Raw genomic sequence first — 25,888 nt, 5'->3', positions numbered from 1 at the left:
AGATTGAGGATTATTTGCTTTCAAAATAAAATGTTCATTAAAAAAAATACAACTGAGGAAAGACATTTTTTTTATAAACTACTGTGAAATTGTAGGTACTGTTTCTTTGAAGGACCATTTAGTAAAGTGTTACTGTGTGCTAGCGTTTCCAAATAATATTTATAAGTGAAAATCAGTGTAACCAGGTTCAACAAAGTTTCAGGAAACCAACCGCATCGGCAAAGCCAGTGAATATGAAATTGGTGGTCAGGCTTTTGGTTTTGTCAATGCATGGCTTGTCTTTTGTTGTGGGAGCTGCCGGGCCCTCATCGTTATAACAAACGTTGGCAGAAGCAAAAATATTTTGTCTCAAATCATACATTGCCACAGTAATTCCTGGTACTGAACAAAACTTTGCTGCTGATATGCATGCTCCTTGTGAACGAGCAGAATGCTGTCACTCGGAGAAGCCAGCCGGTAAATAGAGAGAGTTAAAGTTTTAATAAATAAACTGGCTTGGTTTACGCCAGACTTAAATAGGGGCCCAATTTGTGAAGAAGTCACAAGCATGCACTCGTGGTGTCTCCTTGCATTAATGCAGATTTATGGCTTTCATGAATTCACAAGAATTTACAGAATTAGGTTAGGAAATCTTTCTCCAGAACACATTTGAACTGCATTTTAGCACAAGCAAATACGCATGTGTAGATTTGCTAATGCAAAAATCTGTTGAGCAGTAACTAATTCAGATCTCCACCAACCACTTTTTTTTCCCCTCAACCCTGAATTTCTTTTTTGTTTCTGAACCTTTCTCTGTATGGAAAAAAATTAGACTAGCTGATGAAGACTCATAAAATGTGCAGTATATAGAAGGTTTGCACAGACTGCAAGGCATTCCAACCGCTTGGAACTAGTGTGTACCGCTACCTACCGCCCAGGTATGTAGATCCACGGAAAGGTGGCAAAACGAGGGAATTGCTAGTATTCAAACTCTACTGCGGTATGAGCTATAGTATAATCAGAGAGGCAATTATACAAAAAGATTGTTGCTCTCATCTGCACTACATGGTACCAAAGAGACAAATGGATTTTGTTACAGGACAAGAAGATTTATGAAGAAACCTGTCCCATGGACAGGGTAGATCTTGTATTAAATTACACACCTCTGTTGTTGGAGACTCCTGATCTAGGACTACCGGGAGCTAGGATTAGAGACTTCAGTATGTCCAAAACATGGCTCAGAGACTGGTGTTTGGCCTTCCCAGTTGATTGAGTCGAGCCACTTTTTGCTCAGACTTTGTTCCAGTTAGGATTCTAAGCTACAGCTTGCAGGACTTGTTCCCAAGTTTCTCACATTGACTAGGTGTGTTGTGGTAACAGAGCCCTCTGCTTCTTGGTGCCTATGCTCTGAAATGAGCTGTCAATGTTGCCGCCAGTTTACAGCCTGTCGCAGATTGTTTTGGGGAGAGCTGAGGCTTTTCTGCTTTTTCATGTTTTCGATTTGTCTCGTAAGTAATGGAGGTGGTCTGTTCATCTGCATATTTAAATTAGTCACTTGCAAACAATTATTTTCATACTAGTAAAGGTAGACCGTATTTGATAGATTCTCCTTGTCTGGTTGGAAATGAGCTTCTGTGCTTCTTACTCTGGATAGTCATCAAGCATAAGGTGTACATGTTCAGGGATGAGCGGAGGCCCTTTTTAGGTCTCGCGACCTCCGTTGCACTGCACAGCAGTGCTCGCGCAGGCAAGAGTCCTGTTGTCCAGGGTTCAGAAATGGACCCTGGAATCGCACATGCTCGTGCGTGTGCGATTCGTTTTGTGCTACCCCATTGGCCTTTGCGTGCGTACTTTTATAAAAGATTGCTTGCAATTGGCCAAAGGCGGGCGTGTTGCTCCGCCCACGGCCTATTGGTGTCTATTACGCTCTTGGTGCACGTAATACACCAATACGCCATGTGGTTTCAATTGTGCCCAGACATGTGCACGATGATTTAAAGCACGTGCCACTGTGGCGCGCGCATCACTCGCGGGATTGTTAATTTTTTTAATTGTAGGCGTGATGGATGAATGGTTCACCCGTTTTTGACCAGCGTTTGATTCTACACCTTTGGAGGCCATTGGTTTATTGCTAATTGACGGGCACTGAAAGTCCTTTCGTATGCCAGCCTACACTGAGGCCTTTGTGAAGTGAGGTGGTGATCTCACGCAATTACACAGTATGCCGGCGTCCACTTAAGTACAACTCGTTATAATTGGCACTCTGCCTGCCACTGTTTGCAGCAGGGCCAAGGACTGAAGAACCATGACCTGTGACGTCCCTCTCTCCCCTTCCCGTACAGATTCGATGACCTTTATGACTGTGTTTCACCTGTTACGTTCCGCAATGGATTGATCCGTTCTCCAGTTACTCAGTCCGGTGTTTTAAGAGATTCACAGCTCTCTTGGGCGTGAACCTATTTGCTTTTAACGAAACAAATGAAATAGAACCGCTTTTATAGAGCACCTACCTTACACGGTAAGCAGTATTTCTGTTTCTGCAACGTGTCCTTTATAAGACACACTTGTTGATGTCGCATGCACTATTGAAATGAATATTCTAACAAGTTAGCTGGCCCAGTTTCCTTTCTGACAATTTTAAGAGTATATTTCAAGTTTTAATATATGACCTGACCATACCTCGGATTTATGAAGCTGATTGCATAGTCCTATCTATAGAGGGATGCTCAACGTTGTATTGCATTGATTCAGTGACTTGTATGCTCCAAAATGAATGTCGTGTAGAGTATTGATACCAAGTGACTCCACGCATTAGGACACTAAGGGCCTCATGTAGGTAAATAAATTTTACCGGTTCGTAAATACCGAGCCGTACCGAATCGGTAAATTAGAATCGGTAAGTTATATGTAGGTAAAAATTCGGTAACAGTTACCGATTCGGTAACAGTCGGTAAATACGAATCGGAATTCACCGAATCGGTAAATACCGAGGTGGTATTTACCGAATCGGTAAATACCGAATCGGTATGTACGGATTCGGTAAATCAAATCACATGACTTGACGAAACAGCCAATCCAGTGCAACGACAGCCCACCCAACCAGGAAGTGCCCACACCCAGGCAGGTGTACATCATTAGCCGAAGTGGCCACACCCAGGCAGGTGTACATAATCAGCCGACCCTGGAGAGGCTTGGAGTGCAGAGGAGAGGCAGGGAGCCGTTGCATGTGCGAGCGGGTAAACGAACAGCATGTCCAGCCAGAGAACACAGAAAGACGGAGGGGAAAGGAGGAGGAAGCTGAAATTTAGCCCCAAGGAACTCCAGGTGCTGGTGGAGGAGGTGGTGAAGCAGCACCAGAAGCTGTTTGGAAGGCAATCCCTGCAAGTGCCTGAGGCTGAAAAGCGCAACATATGGCTGGCCATCCAGGCGCAGGTCAATGCTGTGGGAGTGACCCACAGGGACATTGAGGTCCTCAAAAAGCGCTGGTATGACCTCAGGATTGTAACCAAGAGGAAGATGGGCGACATCCAGAAGGAGGCCAGCCAGACCGGAGGTGGAACCAACAGGGCACCTGCCCTCACCGAACTGGAGGAGCTGGTGGCGGCCACAATCGAGCAAGAGAGCGTCGTGGGTCTTGGGGACGCCGACAGCTCTGCCAGAGCCGCAACACACCAAGGTAAGACGAAAGCACAGCAATGTTGCCCCCCCTACCCCTATCCCACATCCCCCATTGTGAAACGAGAATCACACTGCAGTCCACACGTGTCAGTGCAGACAGGCAATGCATTCCGGGAGATGTAGTCAGGGCAACACTAACCATGACGTAAATGTTACAGGGCAACAAGGCATGTCACGCACTCGAGGCACAAGGAGACAGGGGACATATTGGAATGTGAAATGATTTATTGTGACGCTTGCAATGCAGCCCTTCGGGGACACTGAGCCAATGTTGTATTTCTGTCCACAGATGTGACATCATGCAGGACAGGGCATGCTGCAGGAGAGACGGCACACCGGCCACATATATCACCTCTAGCCAGCACAAGTGCAGACCAGGGAGCAGGCCCACTGTCAGCCGCACCACCAACACAGCCAGCCTCGCCGCACACAGAGCCAGCATCACCTCACCGAGAGCCAGCATCACCACCACCAGAGCCAGCATCGCCACTCATGTTCGATTCACCGGCCACATCTCCGCTTGCAGGTGTGAGAATGAGGAGGCGTCCAGCAGCCAGGCTACGAGCCTTAGACACCTCGTCAGACGACAGCATGGGCCCAGAAGACCGCACCGGGCCCCAGGAAGGGAGCCATGCCACTGTGCCCCACACCTCACAGGCAGCACAGACGGAAGCAAGAGGGCGCCGCAGGTCGCGTGTCCTGAGTCCACCAGCACCCACTGACGGCCATGGTGTCTTCTTGGGTCTCGAGGGCCAAATGTTGAAGCAACAGCGCCTGCAATCAAAGGCAGTCATGTCAGTCCAGAGGCACATGCGGGTGATGAAGACAACATTAGTCAACATGGACACTAACATTAGCGGCATGGCTGCGGGCATTCGGGACATGTCCCAGTCAATCCAGCAGTTGTGCAGCAAATTAGATGCTGACATCGAAGCACGGCGCCGGGAACGCCAGAGACGGGACACCACCAGCAGGGCACTCAACCGTCTGGCAACTGCGACTTCTCTGCTGTGCCGGCGCTCTGTGACGATGCAGGAGGGCCTAACACAGTGCTGCAGCGACCTGTCTCGGGGGATGGTGCAGGTGACAAGTGCACTAGGGGTGCTATTGACTAGTCAGGCGTCGACAACTGCTGCAGGGGATGCTGCGGAGAGCATCGACACCAGCAGCAGCATCACACCCCCCGTCCCAGAAGCACGCAGGAGCAGCAGGCGGCTTGGGGTTGGCTCTAGTGAGGATGCACAGGCCGTGCAATCCACCACTGCAGCGCGTATGCGCAAACATTGATGTGGCCCTGCTTAGCCACTTCCCATTGGGTGACGTAACCCTGGACATACTCCTTGTATAGATGGTATATTGCCAGATTGGCCTGTTCATGTGTTCATGGCGTGGTGCCACATTAAAACTACGTCAGGACTTCTCACAACTCGCTGTGTCCCCTTACTTACTCAGAAATAGTTGCATGTGATCACTGCCCGTCTCTCTCTCCCATCGATTGCAGTTGGCACTCTAGCTGCGTTGCCCTCTGGCTGGCCTGACTCATCCTCGTTGTCCTCAAAATATGTCAGTTCCACATCTGTACCTTTTTTCGTGGCAAGGTTGTGCAGCATTGCACAAGTGGCAATAATCTTGCAGCAGGTGATGGGTTTGTACTGGCGTGCGCCTCCGCTCTTGTGGAGGCAGCGGAACCTGCTCTTCAGTAGTCCAAACGTGCGCTCCACCACATTGCGTGTTGTTTTGTGTGCCACGTTGTATCGTCTCTCACTCTGGGTTGCTGGGTGTAGGTAGGGAGTGAGGATGAATGACCGGCATGCATATGCACTGTCGCCTGGATGAGTAAAAGGGAACCATCAGTAACAAGCCTCTATACACTATGATTTGCAGGTTTCAAGGGGCGTCACTGTTACTTACCTAGCAGGTATCCCTCTCCGAATTCTCCGGCACTCAGTCGTGTGTAGATCCCACTATTCTGGAAGATGTAAGTCGTGGGTGCTCCCCGGAAACTTTGCAACTATATCTGTGATGATGTTCCCTGCATCACAGATCACCTGCACATTGATGGAGTGGGTGGACTTCCTGTTCCTGTAGATGTGCTCTGTATCAGCTGGAGGACAGATTGGGATGTGTGTACCATCAATACAGCCGATGACATGGGGGAACTGTGCCATGTGATAAAAGTCAGTTTTTGTTTTCTGCAGTGCAGCCTGTGTGTTCGGGAAGCTTATGTAGTGGTGCATTCTCTGCATCATGGCATCCAGGAACTTCATGAAGAAACGTGACAGGCAACTCTGGGATACCCCACCCACCGCAGCTATCACCACCTGATAACTGCCGGATGCCAACAGATGTAGGCTGCAGAGCACCTGCACATGTGGGGGTATGGCGTGCGCCCTTCTTATTGGATGGTCCAGGAGTGGGTGTAGGTCCCTGATTAAGTCCATGATGGTTTCGGGGTCTAGCCTGTACCTCTCATGTATCTCTGCATCAGTCAGCTGGAATAGTGTGATGCGCTGTCTGTAGATTTGTTCCTCCCGTCGCCACACCCTCAGTCCTGCTGCCTGTAGACGTAGGCGCCTTGCAATGACGTACATAGCGGCCATGTTGTCCACGCTGTTGCATTTTGGGTTTGATTATATGCATTGTTGATGGTTACCACCTGCTTTCAATCCGTGTTAATTACCGACTCTTATTTACCGATTTTACTGGATTTCTTAATTACCGAGTGCTCCTACATGTCATTTTAGATTTTACTACTTCATATTTACCACTTCATGTTTACCGATTCGTTAATTATGTCTTCGGTAAATATGAATCGGTATTTTAGAATTCGGTAAATATGATTCGGTATTTACCGCCTCATATTTACCGAAAAGTCGTTTTTGGACTCCTACATCTCACTTGTCTGAATACCGGTCGGTAACGGCATATTTACCGAAAATCGGCCGTTACCGACCGGTATTTGGCTACCTACATGAGGCCCTAAGTCTTTGTATTGTACAGTAGTTGCATTTTTTGAGAATGAAGTGGCTCGGCAGAAAATTGCAACTGCACTTCAACAAAATATTTTTTAAATTAAACAAAAATGAGGAGGGTAGATGACAACAGTGGGCTGGGTCAGGGGATGGGATGGAGTGAGCAGCGAGTGAGGAGTTTTAAAAATTAAAACGAGATGCAAGGAGGAGCAATGGTGGTGCAGGCGGGGAGTGACGGAGCGAGCTGCGGGGGGGAGCTTTTGGAAGCAAGAATATGATTTTGAGGAGGGAGCAATGGTGTAGCTGGGTGGGGTTATGGGTGAAAGTTTAAAAAAAATAAAGCAAGAAATCTGGGGGCTGTAAGAGAAGCAACAGATGAGCTTTTCTTTTATATTTGGAATTTCATGGTAGTGGAGGGGGAGGGGCCAGAAACACACACCATGCAGGGCCAGGGGATTTCAATGTGAAAGCAGTACACGAGGGAGGGAGCAAGAAAGTACACAGTTGACCGGAGTGCTACAAGAAAAACAAGCATTTGCAATGCAATAGGTCTCGCAGTTACACAAGTTAAAGCTATTTGCATTGTAAATGACAATGCCTTTTATTTATGTTTTTAAAACGAAAACAAATATAAAAGGCATTATTTGCAATGTCAATAGCTCTAACTCGCGTAAATGCGAGACCTATTGCATTGCAAATGCTTTTTTGATTTGTATTGCTATGTAGCTGGTGATTTTGTTCTCAAATTGTTACCAGTAGGGATTGTTCTCATTTGCTGTACCTTTGTTTTGCTCACAGGATTTTTTGGGTACACAAACATGCAGCGAAATAAAAGTGCATGGAAGTATTTATCTGTACTAGGCTCTGACTTGGGCTCACAGGGGACGTGGCATGCTTGCTAAAAGCAGTGGGCACACTGAATCGGAGTTTTCTGTAGTGCGACCGACATCTGTCAAGTGAGAGCTTATAAGTGCACCATTTCTAGGCATGCATTCGAATTGGATCACTGTTTTCAAAGCTGTTTATTGGAGCGCTTGCTTAGTAAATTAATTCATGATTTCAGATCCAATCGGTGGTTGGCGTTTCCAGGAGGGGCTCAGGTGTTTTTCAGATAATGCTTTTATGAAATGTTTTATTTGCTGAATATTTATTTTGTTCAGTTTCTTCTGTCTGCAACATTTTTGACCCCTTCATTACTTTTGTGGATTTTTGCAGATATTCGTGCTCCCTTTCTGAATAGTGTAGGGATGAGATCTCTGCCAAGGATATGATGAGGCTGTTGCCAAAACGACAGTCTTGAACTTCCGTTATGTCAGCTCTTGGCAATCCGTTTGGTGTTGAACTGATCTTAAAACCATATTTTGACCAACACAAGTACTGGGCAAGCAAAGCTTTTGCTGGCAAGGAGGACATACCCCTCTCCTCCCCCTTCTTAGGAAGCAAAGGTCCTCGTAATGAGCTGCGGTATCTATAGCAACATCTTACAATTAAGTCAATTTCTTATCAGTTAGACTTCTCCTCTTCATTGGATTCCAAACCTAGCCATGGCAGTTGTGGGGCTGCTGGAAAGAACCTGGTAAATTGTAGCGCATGTCAGCCAAATTTCCCATCAAAGTGAAAATTATCTTCAACTCACCACACTGTTAGAATCTTAAGTTGAAAACCCCCGCTGAATGCTAATATTTTGTATTGGTAAATGATGTGTGGTCCTGCTGAAACCTACTGCAATCTATGCGTTCTGCAGTTGGTTTATGCAGGCTTCTCCAGCGACTGTCGTGAGCTACTGGTAGATCTCCAGCTGCCTTTGGTAGCTCTCCTTTGTGCATCCCAGAGAACTAAATTATCAGCTTTTCCTCGGTGGAGCTAATATGTTTGTATACCTGTATTGAAAAATGTGTATTCGAGACGAAACTGCATTTTTAGAAATCATAAGTTGAGTTTTGTGGGGAAATGGTTGCATTTCCGAAATATATTTAATTCTAGCATTTGAGTGATGAAAATCAAATGGTTTTTGGAAGATTTATTACTAAGATTAGCAGCTTGGTGGAAGGGGTATTGCAGCTATAGCGGTCATGTTTTACCCATATGCAGACATTCCAGTAGTAAAACCTTTTTTTTTTTTTTATATTACTCCTGGCAATCCTGAATCGCTGCTGGGAATCATGCATTTGTGGCCATTTTTATGTGGTTCCTCTTACGTCTTTAATATTAGTAGCTCAGGAGAAATGCCACTGAACATATGTAGCTTATCACGAAAAGGTTCTGAAAACTCCTGGCTTACGATCTGGGCAGTGCCCTTTTAGTTTTGGCAATAGCGAGGACCTTTTGTTATAAATAAAAATAGGTATACTACACATTCTTGAATTGGCTTCCATCCGGCCCTCGTCCATTGGTCTGTCGCAGTATCATTCACATTTTGCTGCCGGTCGCCACGGCATAGGGCAAACGCATTCTCAAGTCATTGGCGTCCCTGACTGCAGACCGCATTTGGCTCTTGAAACCATACAATGAGTAGACACCATCGGTGCCGTGTACTGGTGGTTCCTTGTGTGCTTTTACAAAGTGTTTCCCAATGGAACCCAAAATGAAACTATTTTACTCTAGGTAAAGTTTTTCAATAATTCTGGGACTGCAGCAAAAGTATTCCATGCCTGTGAACACTAGTACGCAACTGTAAAAGATGCTGTGTTTCCAACTGGCTTACAGACTTGCTGCACACTCACCTCTGGATACCCCTATCCTTAATGGATCTACATATGGAAACAAAGGCTCGAAGGTATAAGTGGTAATGCAATCAGTACTTGTGATGGCAGTTGCTATACACGTTTTATTTTGTTTGTCTGTTTCCGGTTTTCCTTGATTAATGTTGCATTAGTTTTGCTAATTATCCCTGAACAAGGCGCTGTGATGCCTGAAATGCACAAGAGAGCAAAAGTCTAGTTTTTCTGAACACATCATTGAAAGATCCACACTTAACTCGTTCCGTGCTCATGACTGAACCACGCCGTCATGAGCCGCGGTGTTGTGCTCATGACGGAGTGGTTCCGTCATGCTGCGGCCGTTGGAGGCCGCGACGCCCACGCGGCGCTAATTCCCCGCCTGTGCGGGCGATTAGCGCCGTGGGCGGAGTCATGACGGAACCACTCCGTCATGAGCACAGCCCAACCGTGGCTCATGACGGAGTGGCTCCGTCATGAGCACCGCGCTGCCCCCCCGCACCCCCCAGCGCTGCGGCGGAATTTCCGCCGCAGCGAAGGGGTTAAACCTTCGAAGAAAAACTACGTTTGTTTCCATATGTGGATCATTTATGGATCGGGTTATCTCAAAGGGGAGTGCGCAGCAAGTCTCTGTATGCTGGTTTTATATACAGTCTTTTACAGTTCTGCCGTTACAAAAAGTATATCCCTTTTTGCTTTAAAAAATAAGCAGCAAGTGTCCGTCTTTTCGGCTTTGCCAATGTTGGTTTGATCATGGTGCAGAACTACGTTCAACTTTTGTTTTTATAGGAACATGGATTAGCTGATCTACCTAAAGCGTGGGGGTGTAAGGTATGATATGACTAACTTGAGCTGTGAACAGAAACATTAATCTCTTCCCTGTGAAGAGTGACCTGGTATCATTTCTTGCTACTCTTAACACAGACAACAATTCCCTTTCACTCCTGGGCACTCTTGGAGCACATGCAGATGGGAATTGAGTATTTAGTCCTTAGGGCTGTCCCAAATACAGGCAGCTTATTAGCTGAGAGGGTCATCCGCAGCAGAAACTGCAAGATGAGGCATTTCCTTTGTACCACCCTTCAGGCAGTTTAAGGGGGTTCCAGAGCCAGGGAAAACTGCACCTGCTCCTTTAATGCAAGTAAAGAGGTCTGCCCCTCTAGCCACCCTTCATAAAGTAAGTTGATGAGAACCTGGTCCTGAGATCACCGCATGATCATCTCCCTCTTGGCAAGTCCATCCAAAATGAGCGCCGAGTTGTATAGCCCTTATTCCCAGAGGCTGAGGAGAAAGTTCAATTTCCCACGGGGTGTCGAGCTTAGTTTGCGGGAGATCTGCCTTTCTGGGGAGGGGTGGTGTAACATTACTGGATTACTTGCCATTTCGTTGATGGCTTAGCATTTAACCCCCTTTCTGCTTATTCACAGTTATTTATCTCAACCTTTACATTAATATATGTTGGCTTGAGTTATCCCCAACCACGTGCAGTCTCTTATGAGCTCTATAACCTAGCTTGAACTTTACTGATTTGGCTCGTTGTCCATTTCTGTCTCCCATAAGGAAGGTATAGTTGGCTTTCAGTGCAGCTTGGTCACATTACATGGCCACTGCTGCTCTTCTCCATTCAGGAATCCTTAAGTGCTCTTTTGAAACTTTCTGGAGGGCTAACCACAATGTCCTTGGTTGGATATCACACAAAGATGGATTGTTTTACCTCGCTAGATATGCAGTGTTGGGCACATTGGTGTCTGCCCCCATGGTTCCACTCTCTTCAGCTGCAGAGCCCTGCTAAGCTGTGCCCTGCTCAGTTCCTCTTTGAACATGTGGTACACCTTGCCCTAGAGCAACCAAGCAACTTGCCTATATCATGTATGTCCTGTGAACAGTACTTTCCAGCGCCTATGGTCCTTTTCAGCTTTCTTTATTGTTGGGTATGGGTGCCTGAGAGCATGTGGTCGTGTGGGATAGATGTCAGTGAGCACTAGCAGCAGCGTATCTTGTGGGACTTAACAAGGGCTGGTGGTAGATTGGATAAGGAAGTATCTCCTACTCCATATGGGAAGGTGGATCTTGATCTACATTGACAAGGGCCTCACTCAAATTGCTCTAAAACTACCACGATAATGGCTGGTCTTTAGAGGAAGTGTTGATTGTGCACTGAAAGTTCTGCGTAATGGTGTTAGGACTGCCTCTGATAATAACATGGAATTTCCCCCAACGTGCTTTGTCCCTTTTGAGTGTACCTTTTTTGGGCGCCTTTACTGTACTATTTTCATGTGTTCAGACCATTGGATCTGCTGAAGTGTAATCACTTGCTTTTCTTTTCGCAGTCTCACACAATTCTGCTCGTTCAGCCCACCAAGAGGCCAGAAGGAAGAACATATGCAGACTATGAATCGGTCAACGAGTGCATGGAAGGTATGTGCTTTCCTGAGGCTGTAAGAATTGTAATAATAAATTGTGGTTTCTATTTGAAACCGTTGAGGCTGCAGGAGCATTTTCCCCTAGACAAAGAATGGGTTAAACCTTACCCTTTTGATATCCCGGAACCCATGTTTCAAAATTTGAACCCAGAAGACTCTATTCTACTTTATTTGAACGCAGCATGCCCACTTGCTTATTTTTTTGCTTTACCTATTCTTAAACTATTTTTAGGCTAAGTGAGCTAATCAAACAAGGGCCTGAAGGGGGTTATAAACATGGTCGATGGAGGTGATGCTGCGTAGTTTGTGACTTCGGTTTTAGCCATAGTTTTCATCTAGGCAGATGTCCTTTAGACTTCTTGAAGAGTATTGAATCTGGTGTGATTTAGATGGGCTGAGACTTCCACTGTTTTGCCCGTATGTAGATGAATACTCGGCTGTTGGACTTAAATTTTAAGATTTTAGGTGCTGTTGCATCCAAGTGCAGTGCTGGCTGGTGACATTTGAAAGTGGTGAGGTGTAAATGTTGGGCATGACTTTTATATAGCGAGTGATGTGAACCAGTTCAATGGACAAACCTGTGGTCCAGGGTGAGCCCCTCTCCTGAGAAAGAAACCAAAAAAAATTGGCAAATGGTGCAAATTAATGTGGCTTCGGTGTCTGATGTGATATAAAGTAAACATTGTTCACGGGCTGCCCAATAGTCCCACAGCCAATAGCTCCTCAAGACTATTTTTTATTTGTTCATACCTCCTCTTTTGATTGCTATTCCGGATACTGGTAATGTAACCACAAACTGCCAATACAAGTTTAAAAAGAAAGTGTAATAAACGAGCCAGGTTTACTTTTTGATGACGCGCCACAGATCACAAATATTTGTTTGGCTATGTGCCCAACATATTAAGACACCTCTCTGGAAACTTCCTGAACAAGCTGACAAAAGGGGTGGGTGGGGGTGGGGGGTTAAATCGACCAACCGAAGTTGTACCTTCTTTGACTATGAAGCAGACTAGTTGCCATTTTACAAGTCCATTGTGATAATGACTTGTACGAGACCCGATGGAAGCCTGTACACATTCAGAAGTGCTTAGGTGTGAGTTTCATTGTAGAATTTATGCTGCGATTGATAGGAGTCTTCAGAACTTAAGAGTACAGAGCTCCCATGTTTCCTGGTCCATGGTGAGTGGCTCAGATTTCTGTTTTGGATTCTGGAGCTTGGTCTGGATTTTAGAACATTAGCAGGACTACATATTCCAGAATGCAAAGTTAAACAGTGGTCCGTGTGAGGTACTCGTGGAGCGACCTGGGAGACTTGGAAGCTCTGTGGGGAGGTGCCAGTACACAGAGTACTAGGCGTACTAATATGAGGAGTTCAGTGTGAGGCGTCTGAGGGCTTGGACTGTGCGTACTGTTGGTATATATGCAAACTCCACTACATAAAGTGAGGAAGTGGATTTTAACAGTTTAATCTCCATCCACAGGCCCGTTTGCATAGTACTCGTCCACAGTGAAAGGTGTTTGATCCTGCTACATTAAGTTCGCTTGCTTATGATTCAGAAAAGGCGCGTGTTCCTTGTTGATTAATAAAAGAAATTGTGAGTTATTTGTACCAAACATTCACAAATGTGGTACTTCCCCCATGTCTATTTTGTTGTGTGAGATTTGGTTGCACTTAAACCAACACATCGAATTAACAGTGGATAATGTGCGCCTGCTGTGTATTTCTACTGTGGGGTAATTTACACATGTGCAATTTGCCCCAATTCTAAATTGCGCACCCCATTTGTATCAATAGGTGATAAAGTGATAAAATAGTGGCGTTAACACTGCAACAGACTATCTTGTCTTGCGCTTTATAATTTACCGTTTCCTTTTGCATTGAGTTTTGGCCAGCAGCGTGTCTGCAGCATGGCTAAAAGTCAAGTTCTATTTTTTAAAAGCGCTGGCTGGCTCATGGCGTTTAAACTTTTAGCCATGCCGCCCTGGCACCCAGCGGTACAACATGGCTAGAAGACCTTGGTAAAGCAATAGTTTTTGCATAGGCGAGCTAGCCCCTCATAGAGCCTCTTTGGAGATTGATAATTAAGCATTCGTTGGCCTCGTCATTGTAGACAGCTCTACTTTGTGAGGAAAGATTTAACAAATTCTGAAACTTTTCCATCACTGGTCTACTCATGGATATTAGTCTTCATTGATTGGTCAATTAACGACACATTGTCTATATTGTGCACTGCAGGCATTAGTGTTTTTGAAGTTTGATTACAGTGCCGTCCATCGCATTGAAAGGAGTGAAAGAGAGCGTCCTAAATAGAAGTTTGATGGGTTTTTTTTGGGGGGGGGGGTGGCAGTAGGGGGGGTGGGGACTGACGGAGCTAGAGCTGACACTCACTAAACGATGGTGCTGTCAACTCATTCTGTGCTGTGAAATGAGCGCATGGTTTTGCTACTAAGTCTAGGCATGCGTCATCGATGTTTTTAGTGTCCTTTCAAGCGGTGGGGGTTTCTTGCAGTCTTTGAGTGATGGGGTGCAGTCTTGATATTTGCTAGGATTTTGTACAATACCCGTTCCGCGTATTCTTTTTTCCTAGTCTCGGTGATCTAGGGTGTTTAGATTATTTTTATTTTAAAGTGGATACAGATGTTCCAGACATTTGTGGGAGGAACCTGGGTCGGTGGTCATCCAGATTCCGCCTTTGATTAGCTCAGAGGTTTCTGGTCTTTTTAAGGGGCCTGAATTTCCTCCAAGGACCATATGGTAACCGTTGGTGCATTTTGTTTTCTAGTTTGCGATTTTCCTGGCATTGTTTCACGTGTCCAGACATTCTTGTAAAAGATGTCATAACGTCATGATATTCGAATGTATTAGGAGCTAATTCTGAAGAAACTGGCACATTAGAATAGTTCGCACCGTATCCTAAAGCAAGTCTTAATGTAACGCTTGTGTTGAGTTGATGCGGAATAGCAACGTGAAAGTGTGTAAGGGTTATTTTTGTTACCGGCACCGTTGGCTAACGTTGCCGCACCATAGTTTGTTTTCGTGCACTACCACTCATGTAAATTTCTCGTCGCTGTAGTGTGGTTTGGGCAACTGAGTTGTCCCTGGTGTTGGAACAACCTGGTTTTTCCAGCAGATGCAGTGCCAACAGTTCCTACTCCGATCCGTGTTAAGCCTGCCGCATCCAATCTGCGTGACGTGGGCTTGGAAGTGGAGAGGTTGCTTAGAAGCTGTTTACTTGTGGTTTGTACAACATACAATAAAGAGGAAACACATTTCTGGAATGTTTCTTAAACTTCTGCTTCTCGCCAAGACCCCTGCGATCCTAGGTGTGACTTTACCACACGGTCTTCCAACTCTAAGCGAAGATCTCATCATGTAGTAAAATGCGCATGTACAGGTCGTCGAGGACAGTCAGTGGCTAAGAAGGCATTTCGGAGAGTTCTTTCCACCATAGTTTTGTGACACTTGGTGAATGGCCAGAGGCGCCGCACCACTTGGAACTCATGCCAATTTATACATTGTGTTTGATGCTGGGGTGCAGCCTGTTCAGTGGGGTTCTGGTTTGGAAGCAGTGGATATTGGCCCAACAGAGCTAGACTGAAGTCGTGTTTCATGAAAGACCACATACTGGCCACGGTGCACGTCGTGGCTTCATCTGCAGGATGGTTGCGCCACACTGCATGTTCACTCTTGGTTTCAGTAAACTGGGCCTGGAGATTTGGGACCATTCAGCAGTGGCCCGCTTGCTGGTGGGATTACTTTTCATTGAAAGGCTGCAGCGAGACGAGACCGCTGATACAGCCTGTATTGGGGTGAGACCGGCGAGTGCAGATGCATTATGTTCTGTTGCATTTCGTGTAGTTTACTGCAATGTTTGCCTTTGTCCCTGCAGGGGTCTGCAAAATGTATGAAGAGCATCTGAAGAGAATGAACCCCAACAGCCCCTCCATAACCTACGACATCAGTCAACTGTTCGACTTCATCGACGACCTCGCTGATCTCAGCTGTCTAGTGTAAGTATCCTGTCGATCCAAGAACTCTGGCCTAGCTTGGCTGCCTGGATTTAGAACAGGGGTGCTGCAGTCCGCGTTGCATCGCTGAAGTCATGGATTGTGAACAATCTAAGCATTACACAAAACATGTATAGCACGTGGGCCACGTTCGTTCAGCAGGAATGATATGTTGTGCAGGTTGGAGTACGCTGGTGCAAATGTTACTAACGTTTGGTAGGGTAGTGCACTGCCATTTATAGACTACACATTTTCCATTGACATGGCCACTAAATTTGCGCAGACATGTAGCACATGAAGATTACGTGGGAACATTTGGTTTCAGTGAATGTAATTTGCACATCAAGTAAAGTGTCTTGATGCGGTTAGCATCTGCTTCCATCACACTTCCGTTAATTTACAAATATATACATTTAGCTGTGTAAAAAAAAAAAAAAATCATCCTACAGTCTTTCCTTCCACGCTATCCAGATTGTCTCATAGTCCACTTTACAAAATTCTCTCACTGTGCAGTCAGAAAGAAAAGTGACCAATCACCATGTAAACAGAATAAGCAGCGGCTTGTCAGAAGGCATAGCTTGACATCTGACCTCTGTCTTTGAAGGGACAAGAAATTAGACCGTATACAAATGCATCTTTATTTTTCATTCACCCTCAACCTCTGCATGGTTATTTTGAGTGCTGCAGCAGCCCTACTTTCCATGCCTATGTCTGTGTCCGGTCAGCCATTGCTGTAAATGTACAGGACATTTTTGGCTGCTCTCAGATTCTGCTGCTCTCAGATTCTGCTATCGCCTTTAACTTCAGCCGAATGTGTTTTTACCATTGTCTAGCATACTTTAGTAAAACTCGTTCTGTACTTTCATAGAGGAGTTCAGGTGGTATTTTTTTTAATGGTCTAGCTTTGTTGTGGGAAGTGCATAAGACCATGCTTCCAGCGTCCGTGGGTTGGTGGAAGTGAAGCTGGTGATTGAGGTTATGCGGGTCCTGTGTTGTGTAGTGACGTGAACACGTGAGAAGTTTGAACTGGCAGAGCGTCTGGCTAGGGAGCCAGTGAAGCGCTCTGAGGTGTGCTATGGGTTCAGCGTGGGGGGGGGGGGGGCGCTAGGATAAGACTGGCAGAAGCATTTTGGATGGTTTGGAGCCTGTGAAGATGGGTTGGGATGCCAGCGTAGTGTTGCTGTAGTCCAATCTGTTTGTGATTAGGGCTGGCGTGATGGTACGTCTGATGTCCAGTGGGAGCCACTTAAAGATTTTACGTAACATGCAGAGTATGTGGCAGCATGAGGTTTGGCGTTGATCTAGGACTTCTGAATGATGGGGTCTATGTTCCTAGTGTGGTCGGTGGGGTAGGTGTGGGTCCGACTTCGGCGGGCCACAATGGCATTGCAATATACACCAGTTTGTGTAATGATACTTTGCTTACTGTCAAGACGTACTGTCGAACGGTGGCCACTTGGTGGCACTGTTGCCTTACATTCCTGCTCTTTTAAGAGTAAGATCGTGGCCAAATGAAATCGTATTATCTGGTTATTTTAAGTATTGATAGTTTTCGTGATTCATTCAGTGCTCATTTACCTAGGTACTTGAAATCGTACATCCAAAATACAGGCGTATTAAATTAAAAAATGAAAAAAGTAAGCACTCACTGCATGTGTTAGAAACCGATATTTGTGTGCTAACCCGTCCGTGCCCCTGTACGTATTGTTTAGTTCGTCAATCCGCGATTGGATAATGCCACAGCCATTGTGATCTACCCCCCTGACGTACCCCGTAGAATAGCTTTAAAGCACGTCCCCCATAATTAACCACCCGCTGCACGCATTGTAGATTTAAACATTCAATGCTTTAGCTCAAGCTGTGAAAAAGCCACACGTGGTGCCGCGATCCTTTGCATAGGTTAACTAACTGCCTTTCACTGTGCCCAATGGTTAACCTGCTACTAATCAGATTAAACTTTTGCCCGGATAATTAGTGTCGAAGTGACAAGAAGGCGAAATAGTGCCGTGGAAGGTTCTACATAATTGTCCTTTTCTTGCTGCATATCACCGCTATCGAGGAGGCTGCATTATTGTGACCTTGTAGTGCCCAGAAGACTGTAGCGGATTTCGGTGTTGCTATCCACCTGGAAGCACTGATTAGTGCTGTGATTTTTTTTTTTTGGGGTGGGCTGGAGGGGATGTCGCACACGACTGAATGCTTCGGGCTGCATGAAGCTGCATGCCCTTCTGTTGAGAGGACTCCCTACTTTGCAAAAAAATAAAATCACTCATACCAGAAGAGGCTATAAAGTGTTTTGAGGGCACATTGGCCCATTGTTTTTTTTTTTTTTGTGCAAATATCTTTTTTTTTTTTAGACTGCTAGGTCATCCGAGCCTATTGCAGGCAGGAAATGTTGTACCTGATGATTTTATTATTATTATTATTATTATTATTTCTGAATTTGTAAAGCGCATGGTTACACTTACAGTGTGTCCCCGCGCTGTCAGAAGAGCCATCTACTCCGTCAGTCAGACAAGACGGGTTAGTCTTTAGGGAAGAGGAATGTTTTGAGCTTTCTCCGGAAGATGAGCTCCGAAGTTTCCACTCTTAAGCTCAGGGGGAGAGAGTTCCATTTATGTGCCGCCAAAATACGAAAGGATTTACCTCCCATTCTGGCTTTCTTGTGTCTGGGGACAGCGAGGAGGCCTGCTCCTAACGAGCGGAGTTGTCGAGTGGGCGTATAGGGGCAAAGAAGGTTCCGAAGGAAGGCCGGGCCCTTGCCATGTACGATCCTGTGACCAATGCAAAGGACTTTGAAATCAATTCTCTCATTGATCGGCAGCCAATGCAGAGTTCGTAGGGATTTTTTTGAAGGGGCTCTTCTGGGCAGCCGGAGGACCAGGCGAGCGGCAGCATTCTGAATTGTCTGCAGTCGCCGCCGGCTAGTGGCATTGGCTCCCAGATAAAGGGCATTGCCGTAGTCCAGTCTTGACGTGACAAGGGCGTGGACCAGGGTCTTCCTAGATGATTATTGCATAGGCCACCCTCTGAATGCTGCTTCTGATGGGTGATGTGTTGCCTAAGTTGGCGGTTCTCCTTTGTTTTCTGGTGTGAGGCAGGGTGGACCTGCAGCGATTGAACCTCTTGATCTCCCAGCTGTATTTCTTCATTAATACTACCATGTGTTCTCCAGCAGTAACTGACATAAATTCTTTCTAGACCATACAAAAGTCTCATTTACTTTTTTCAACTTGGATGGCTGGAAGAAGACGTACCTGGCAGTGTGCTCTCTATAGAACCCCTTGGAAGTGAATGGTTGACTACTAGACCCCTGACCTTTTTGTAAAAGTCTGAGTGTGCATGCCCTCCCCCATGCCCCTCATTTCAGCTCTGCACCTTCCTCTTTGGTTACCTGTGTATACCTGGATGGATCACCTTCCCACTTAATGGTTGACTTCTAGGCGCCTAACCTTATTGCAAGACTGTAGTGGAGTACAAATCCTCCCTCATGTCATGGTGCCTAACTCTGCACCCTCCGCTTTCTCTTTCAGTTACCGCGCGGACACCCAGACGTACCAACCATACAACAAAGACTGGATCAAAGAGAAGATCTACGTGCTCCTGCGCAGACAGGCCCAACAAGCGGGCAAATGACGTGGAGGACTGCACCACTAGCGTCCGATGGGGAGGAGGGAGGCTGTGGGTGGGAGGTTGAGCCGGTATGTACAGCGTGTAGTAGCCAGTTTTGTATTATAGCAGTACAGTTTCCATTTTGTTCTCGCCCACGACTGACTTTTTTTTTTTTTTTAAGGGGAGGGTGATGAATGAATGTTTTGTTCCGTTTTATCTTTCTATATTTAAAAGTAAAAAAAGGGTTTAAAGTTGCAGCATGTTCCAGGTTTGTCTGAGGATTCAGAGCAGCTGGCTTTTATTTGGTTTGCCAACACCTTGCCTCTATGCCCTCACGCCTGAATAAAGGGTCTGTTTTGTAATTTGTTATCCTCCGAGTGCACCTTTTGAAACTTGTTGCAGAAGATGTTTTGTGGGGAAAAAATAAAAACACTCGCTTAAAACCTTACAGATGCATGTGTTTTTATTTTTTTTATTACTGTAAGGTATTACACCGTGAATGCACCTTCTTCCCTGACAGCATCCCCCTCCACCCAACCAAGCCATCCACCTCCTCTGGTCGCCTCCCAATCCTTTTTCTAGAAACTACTAGTCTCTTGGTAAGTTAAAACCCCAATGGTACAACTTTATACCCGATCAGCCTGAGAAGCAAACCTGTGGGATGCCATCGAAATCTGAATATCCTCGTCATGTGGCAGACAGAAAAGATGCTGCTTTTGCTGAACTTCAGTGGTCCTTGTACTGATAAAATGTGACCTTGCTTTTTAAAGGCATGGCACCTAGTGTTTAGTTTGTACCTACAACACAGATCTCCTGTTTTCAATGTAGTTCTATTGTTTAGCATAAATTAGCAAAGACTTTTGCGTACTTTGCATTGAGTCTACCTGAATTTATCAGCCTATTTTTTTAGCTTTAACGTCCTTGTTTGTTGTGCCTCAAATCTTTATTGTTTCGGCAAGTCTTTTAGTGGCTAGCAGTGCGATTGTCATGTTATAGACTCCACTTTGGTTCGTTGGCGGGCGTTATTTCGAGGGAGGCGGGATTGAAGTGTAAGACTGGGCTTATAGATGCAAAAAAAACAATTGATGGACAGAATGCAGAACAATGTCATACATTCACCCCAGTATGGAGATCTTGGCCTATATAATTTGTTTTTTTTGCTCGCCATTCCACTTTGAAACTAGCCATATGCAAATCAGTCTTGACCCTGTGCCCAATGGGAACAGCTTAGCTCGAACTGCCAGGCCAGGTCCTCCCTGGCCTGGAAACTAGGACCGGTTTTGGGGTTTTACCCCTCATCAGCCAGGATAGCTTGAGTCCAGTGGCATGGAGAGCAGGGGACACTTGCAGCACGGATGCACCAAAGGCAAGCCCATCTACATGTGCCCTGCGCCATCTCCCCCCCCCCCCCCCCCCCCTCCAGTTTAGCGACAAATCTTGTATTCCTCACCTACTCTACCATCCAGGAATTAAACTCTAAATAAGCTTCCCCTGTTGCAGCAGTTTTTATTCTTTCTAAAGTTGCTGGTCGTATCCCCTGCCTTTAAAGGAAAGTGTGCAATTGTGTTATTTTCTTGGAAATGGGCAGTTTATATCACACTGTTTTTACCTCCTCGTTTTCATCATTTTTTGTAGCTAACGAAAGCTGCTCTAAGCCTTTTGCAGAGCAACGTACATGCTGGTCTCGTCAATGTGCAAATTTAGGACTTGCTCTCTGTTCGCCACTTAGAGATGATTGAGTCATGGCTTAAGAGTTGGTCTAATCTGGATATTGCAGCCGCTCTCCCGTCCAGTATTAGTGTCGTACTTTATTTAGACACACAAGTCCAATAAAGTGCAAATAGCATAAAACCTTGTTTAAATTATGCGTAAACTCAGCTGTGAAAACATTTGTCATACTTAATGTAAATATGTAAGGCTTAGGACACAAATCAATCAGCTCATACAAGTTAAAATATATCTTCTAAAAAAGGAATAGGCTGAGAGTGATCGTAAATATATAAATGGCTGCCAAATCGATTCGCACAAATACTACACCGATGTATCTTTGAATCGACGGAGTGGAGTGCTACTAAAGTATAGATGGAGCTATAGATACATATTTAGTATGAAGAAGCCACTCTCAGAAGCTAGAGAGGAGTAAAGTGCTGCTAAGTGCAGATTAAAATGCAGATGAGTGTAAATGTGAAAGGGCCACACAGACATGGCCTTGAGACCAGGTATGTACTGACCAAGTAGGGTTCAGTGTAAAAAGCCATTACTGCACTCCCTAAGGTGTTTCTCAGAGGTGATTATTTCAAGGTAACTATTAAACAGAGTTACCAACCGTGCCTGTTTGCCCATCAGAAAGATGTCAATCACCAACATGCATCAAGAGTGGAATAAAAGCTTGGTCAAGGAACTAACTTAGCTGTAGCATGTTTTTAATTTTTTTTCTGTAAAATTAGCCTTTAAATTGGGGTCTGATGCCGTGAAGCAGGCAATTGCCACCTGCCTGCATGTTCGTATGTCACGGAGGGTAAAAGGAGGCCTTGAGTCTCCTTTCGAGCAATACACCAGGGCACAGGCATGTTTTATGGATGATGTCCTCCTTGCCAGCCTTAGTCTGCAGCATACGTCGCTAGAAATCCTGAGCCATGGTGCAGCATGAGGAAGGCCTGGGTTGAAGCCTAAACAGTGTCTCAAAGAGCCCTTTTAAGTATGTTCCCGCCCATCTTCCAAGTTAGGCTGAGGCTTGGGAACTTTGTATTTGCCTAAGGTTGTCCAGACATGAGAACTGAGAAGACCACTATCTTTTACGATAGTGTTTTTTCAAAAACGCCATTTACCGCTTTTTGTAAATGACTGCAGGCGATGTACTTTCCCTCTACTCTACTGGCGGAGAAACTGGTAAGGTCGTCAGTTGCCTGGTGTGGGAACGGCCAGGCAGGCAACTATTCGACTGTATTTCACACCACAAGGCTTGACATTGCTGGTTATTCAACAGCGAATTATTTCTCTCCCAGACTCTAAATTAGGCCCCTTTTCTTGCCACTGTTTGGTTTAAGAAACCAAATTCTAATCTTATCTGGGCCTGAGAGTAGTTTCGCGATTGTCGAAAGAGACCTGAATATTCTTGCAATTGTAATGTTTAGAGTGGGTTTATTTCTGCCTCGTAAGGCCTCACCCCCGTAGGCGATAGGCGGCTGAAGCCTTAAACATTTAACTTTAAGCATATAGTTGGGGCCTCCTAGAAATCTCTGCAAGGTGCGGAATGCCAAAAGTAAATAGTTACCCATCCTCTGCTCTTCCTGTTTGAGGAAGGAGGCCTTGTCAAAGAGGGACACCACTATATCTATAGGTTTTAACCTTTTCCAATTGACTGCCTTTTAAAAACCAGGTGTAGGGTTGCCGTTTCCTATTGCGCACTTCCATCACCTTTTTTAGTTTTTTTTTTTTCTCTCTCATTTATGATCAACCCATTGGTACAATAAACAATCATACCTCGGATAGACCTCATTGGCCTTGACACTGCCCTCCATGTCCAGTTATTCTGTTCTCCACTGATAGATCGAAGATAGATCGGAGATTAGAGGTGGGCACTTAGCATTGTTTTTCACGAACAGTTGCAGTATACAGAGGTTGTAGTTCATTTAAAGGGTGCATATAGTTTTGGCTTTTGCTTTAAGTCATTTGTATTCTTTTTATTGAGTTTTAGTGTACCGTCCGCCAGGCCCATGCTCTAACGTCTTGAGCTCTTTGGGAGATGTTCTGGTGCACCATGTGTTGCGTTTTGATTTCACAGAGCTAGGAACTTCATTTGTCATATTAATGATTCCCTTAATCAGGATGGTAAGAGCCTTATTTATAAGTTTGCGGTTCTTGAGCGCTCTCAATTGGTTACGGGCCCCACATATGTGGCTGGCTGCGCACTTGGATTGATATTTACCAATCGTCCTCTTTTCTGGCACACCTGAAGATCAGGTGTGGTCAGATCATCCTCTGCTTCCTTTTAACATCTCAGTAGATCATTGTGCACCAGCTACTAGTTCTACATGCTGTGGGAAACTTGCTATTTGGAAATGGAGTAAAATAACAGGTGATAGTTATTTCAGTCGCCTGAAGATTTATTCAAGGATTTAAATTTAAATATTGGATTTTGGGAGCAATCAATGAGATTGCTCCTGCAGTTAAGCCTTGTTGAAATATCGTAGTTAATCCTGCGCCATGGTTTACAGTATCGTTGGCTAAAAAGCTTTTGTATAAGCTTGAAAGAAAGTGTGAACCTCTCAAATTCAACTTGCGAGTAACTTTAAAAAAAAAAACGAGGAAAAAAAAACGTTGAATTATTTCTTCAACCCAGTGCTGCCTGGAGAGATTTTACCTTCTCAAACATTATGCAACATTTGCTGCAAATTTTTGGTGAGCGAAAATGAATACTATTCAAATGGGCTTTCGTTGTAATCCTGATGGGACAGAGTTCTCAGTGCCTATTCAAGGACATTGCACCTCTTAATCCTAATATGGCTGTTTTTCGAAATATTTTCCTTCACCAATCGGAACTTGCTATTTTACTTGCAATCTAGTTCTCCTTTTAGACGAGTGTCCCCGGCTGTCTTTAAGAAAGCAATTGGAGTTATTAATCCGCGATTAATGGTATCCTTAGCGCCTCTCTATGGCTTTCATGCTGGAGTAATGGAAGCTGGCTTTGCTTACACAGTTGAGAACCAAGAGCTGAGCCTTACATCTTATCTAAATGTAGGCCGCATTTCCCCCTGCTAAAATGTTGGAAAAATTGGTTAATGAGCAACTAATGGATTTTTTTTTTTTTAACTCTTCCTCTAGAGAATCTGCAGTTTTAGAAGTATCAAACAATAATAGTCATGCTGGATAAGAGTCTGAATGCTGTGCCAATCCTCTTACTTGTCTGCAGCGTTTGATAGTCTCACCAGTGGCTTAGGGAGATCTGTGGCTGTGCCTGGTTTCATTCTTTTCTTGCTAATGGGAAGCAGGTGATATCCATTGGCCAGTTTTCCTTGAAAGAAAAAAGACTGCCATACCTGGTTCCGCAGGCCTCAACACTTATCAACACATCCCTAATCACGGACTCTTTTGACATCTCTACTACATTGCATGCCGAAGATACATACATGATCTTAACGATTGACAAGAATTCTTTTGGTTCTAAACTCGATTTTAAAAACTGCTTCACAAGTATCTTACCCTGGGTAGAGCTTAATATCCTAAAGTGTAATACAAATAAAACAGATGCTTTTATTTAGTCACTAATGTTTTCTCCTCTGATGTAGTGGCCTGACAATCTCATGCCACCACCACCTCCACCTCCTCCGGTAAGGATGGCTTGGAATTGGAGTCAAAATTTGATTGTTCCATTTTCTTTCACTCAAGTTTTCTTTATCGGCCACTTGCTTTTTCCTAATTAAGTCATTTAAAAAAAATCCTTCAAATTTTTTCCTAATTTACTCTTTGCTGCTGCACTCTACGTCACTTTATTCCAGTCTCCGCTATTTCACTCTGCCACTGTACTCTCACTCCACTGCAATCTATGCTACACCTTTCTACGACATTGTACTCCGCCACTCTACTATAAACCACTGCACTCTGCGCCAATGTACTCTACACCACTTAACTTAAAACCACTGCACTCTACGCCACTACTCTATGCCAGCTACTCTGCACCACAGCACTCTACGCAAGTGTACTCTACACCACTTTACTCAAAACCACTGCACTCTACACCACTGTACTCTAATCTGCAACACTCTATGCCACTTGATGCTATACCACTCTACACGATTGCGCTCTACACCATTACGCTGTACATGACTGCAATCTAGGCCTCTATTCTACTCTGCAAAGAAACAAGGGAACCCTGTAAGTCGAGAGGGACCGAGACAGTGGTCCCTACCAAAGGAGCGTAGTCATGGGCACAGAACTACAATTAGAGCTGTGGTGGTATACATCCAAATGGACAGAATTGTATTTATTTAAACATCCAATAATAGAGGAAAAATACAATACAGTGGGTCAAAGGGACGGGGTATAGAAATCCACAGATTTCCAGACCTCAGGCATTTGCATCCATAGTGACTTTCAACGATACATACTTACAACAGTCAGTGTGAGAACCAATTTGTGCTCCAGGACACGGAGATCTGTATGCCTGAAATATTTTACACTGGTGAGGAAGTAGTTGCTGTGGAAGGCGGTCCTCTGTGTAGTATTCAATAACAATAAATAGTCCGCGAACATGGAAATCAGGAAGCGGCTCAATAGGCGATGTTCTGCCCGTAGTACTCTAGGGCCCAGTCTCTGAACCAAGCGTGTTTAAATGGAACCTGAATGTTGCTGTAGTAGCATGAGGGTGGAAAACCCGGAAATCAGAAGATGGGAGCCAGGTGTCCCGGTGCTCGGTTCAGGACTGGAGGGTGAAAAATAAAATGGTAATAAATTACCGTTTTATTTTTCAACTTTGGGGGTAATTTAGGTGGGCATGACT

General features: G+C 45.0%; 1 protein-coding gene across 1 annotated transcript in view; it reads left to right on the top strand.

The window, feature by feature from the left end:
- Positions 1-19,837, top strand: part of ERH (ERH mRNA splicing and mitosis factor) — a 36,827-nt gene extending 16,990 nt beyond the window's left edge. Inside the window, exons 4-6 of the mRNA XM_085627910.1 lie at positions 11,677-11,764; positions 15,660-15,780; positions 19,311-19,837. Of these exons, the coding sequence (XP_085484036.1) occupies positions 11,677-11,764; positions 15,660-15,780; positions 19,311-19,413 (312 nt within the window). The 3' untranslated portion in view covers positions 19,414-19,837. The remainder of the gene's footprint in view (positions 1-11,676; positions 11,765-15,659; positions 15,781-19,310) is intronic.
- The last annotated feature ends 6,051 nt before the right edge of the window (positions 19,838-25,888 follow it).

Source organism: Triturus cristatus, chromosome 9 (assembly GCF_964204655.1).
Source record: "Triturus cristatus chromosome 9, aTriCri1.1, whole genome shotgun sequence".
In the NCBI taxonomy this organism is placed as follows: Eukaryota; Metazoa; Chordata; class Amphibia; order Caudata; family Salamandridae; genus Triturus; species Triturus cristatus.
The sequence above is the reverse complement of the archived record's forward strand: the minus strand, read 5'-3'. Positions and strand labels throughout refer to the sequence as shown.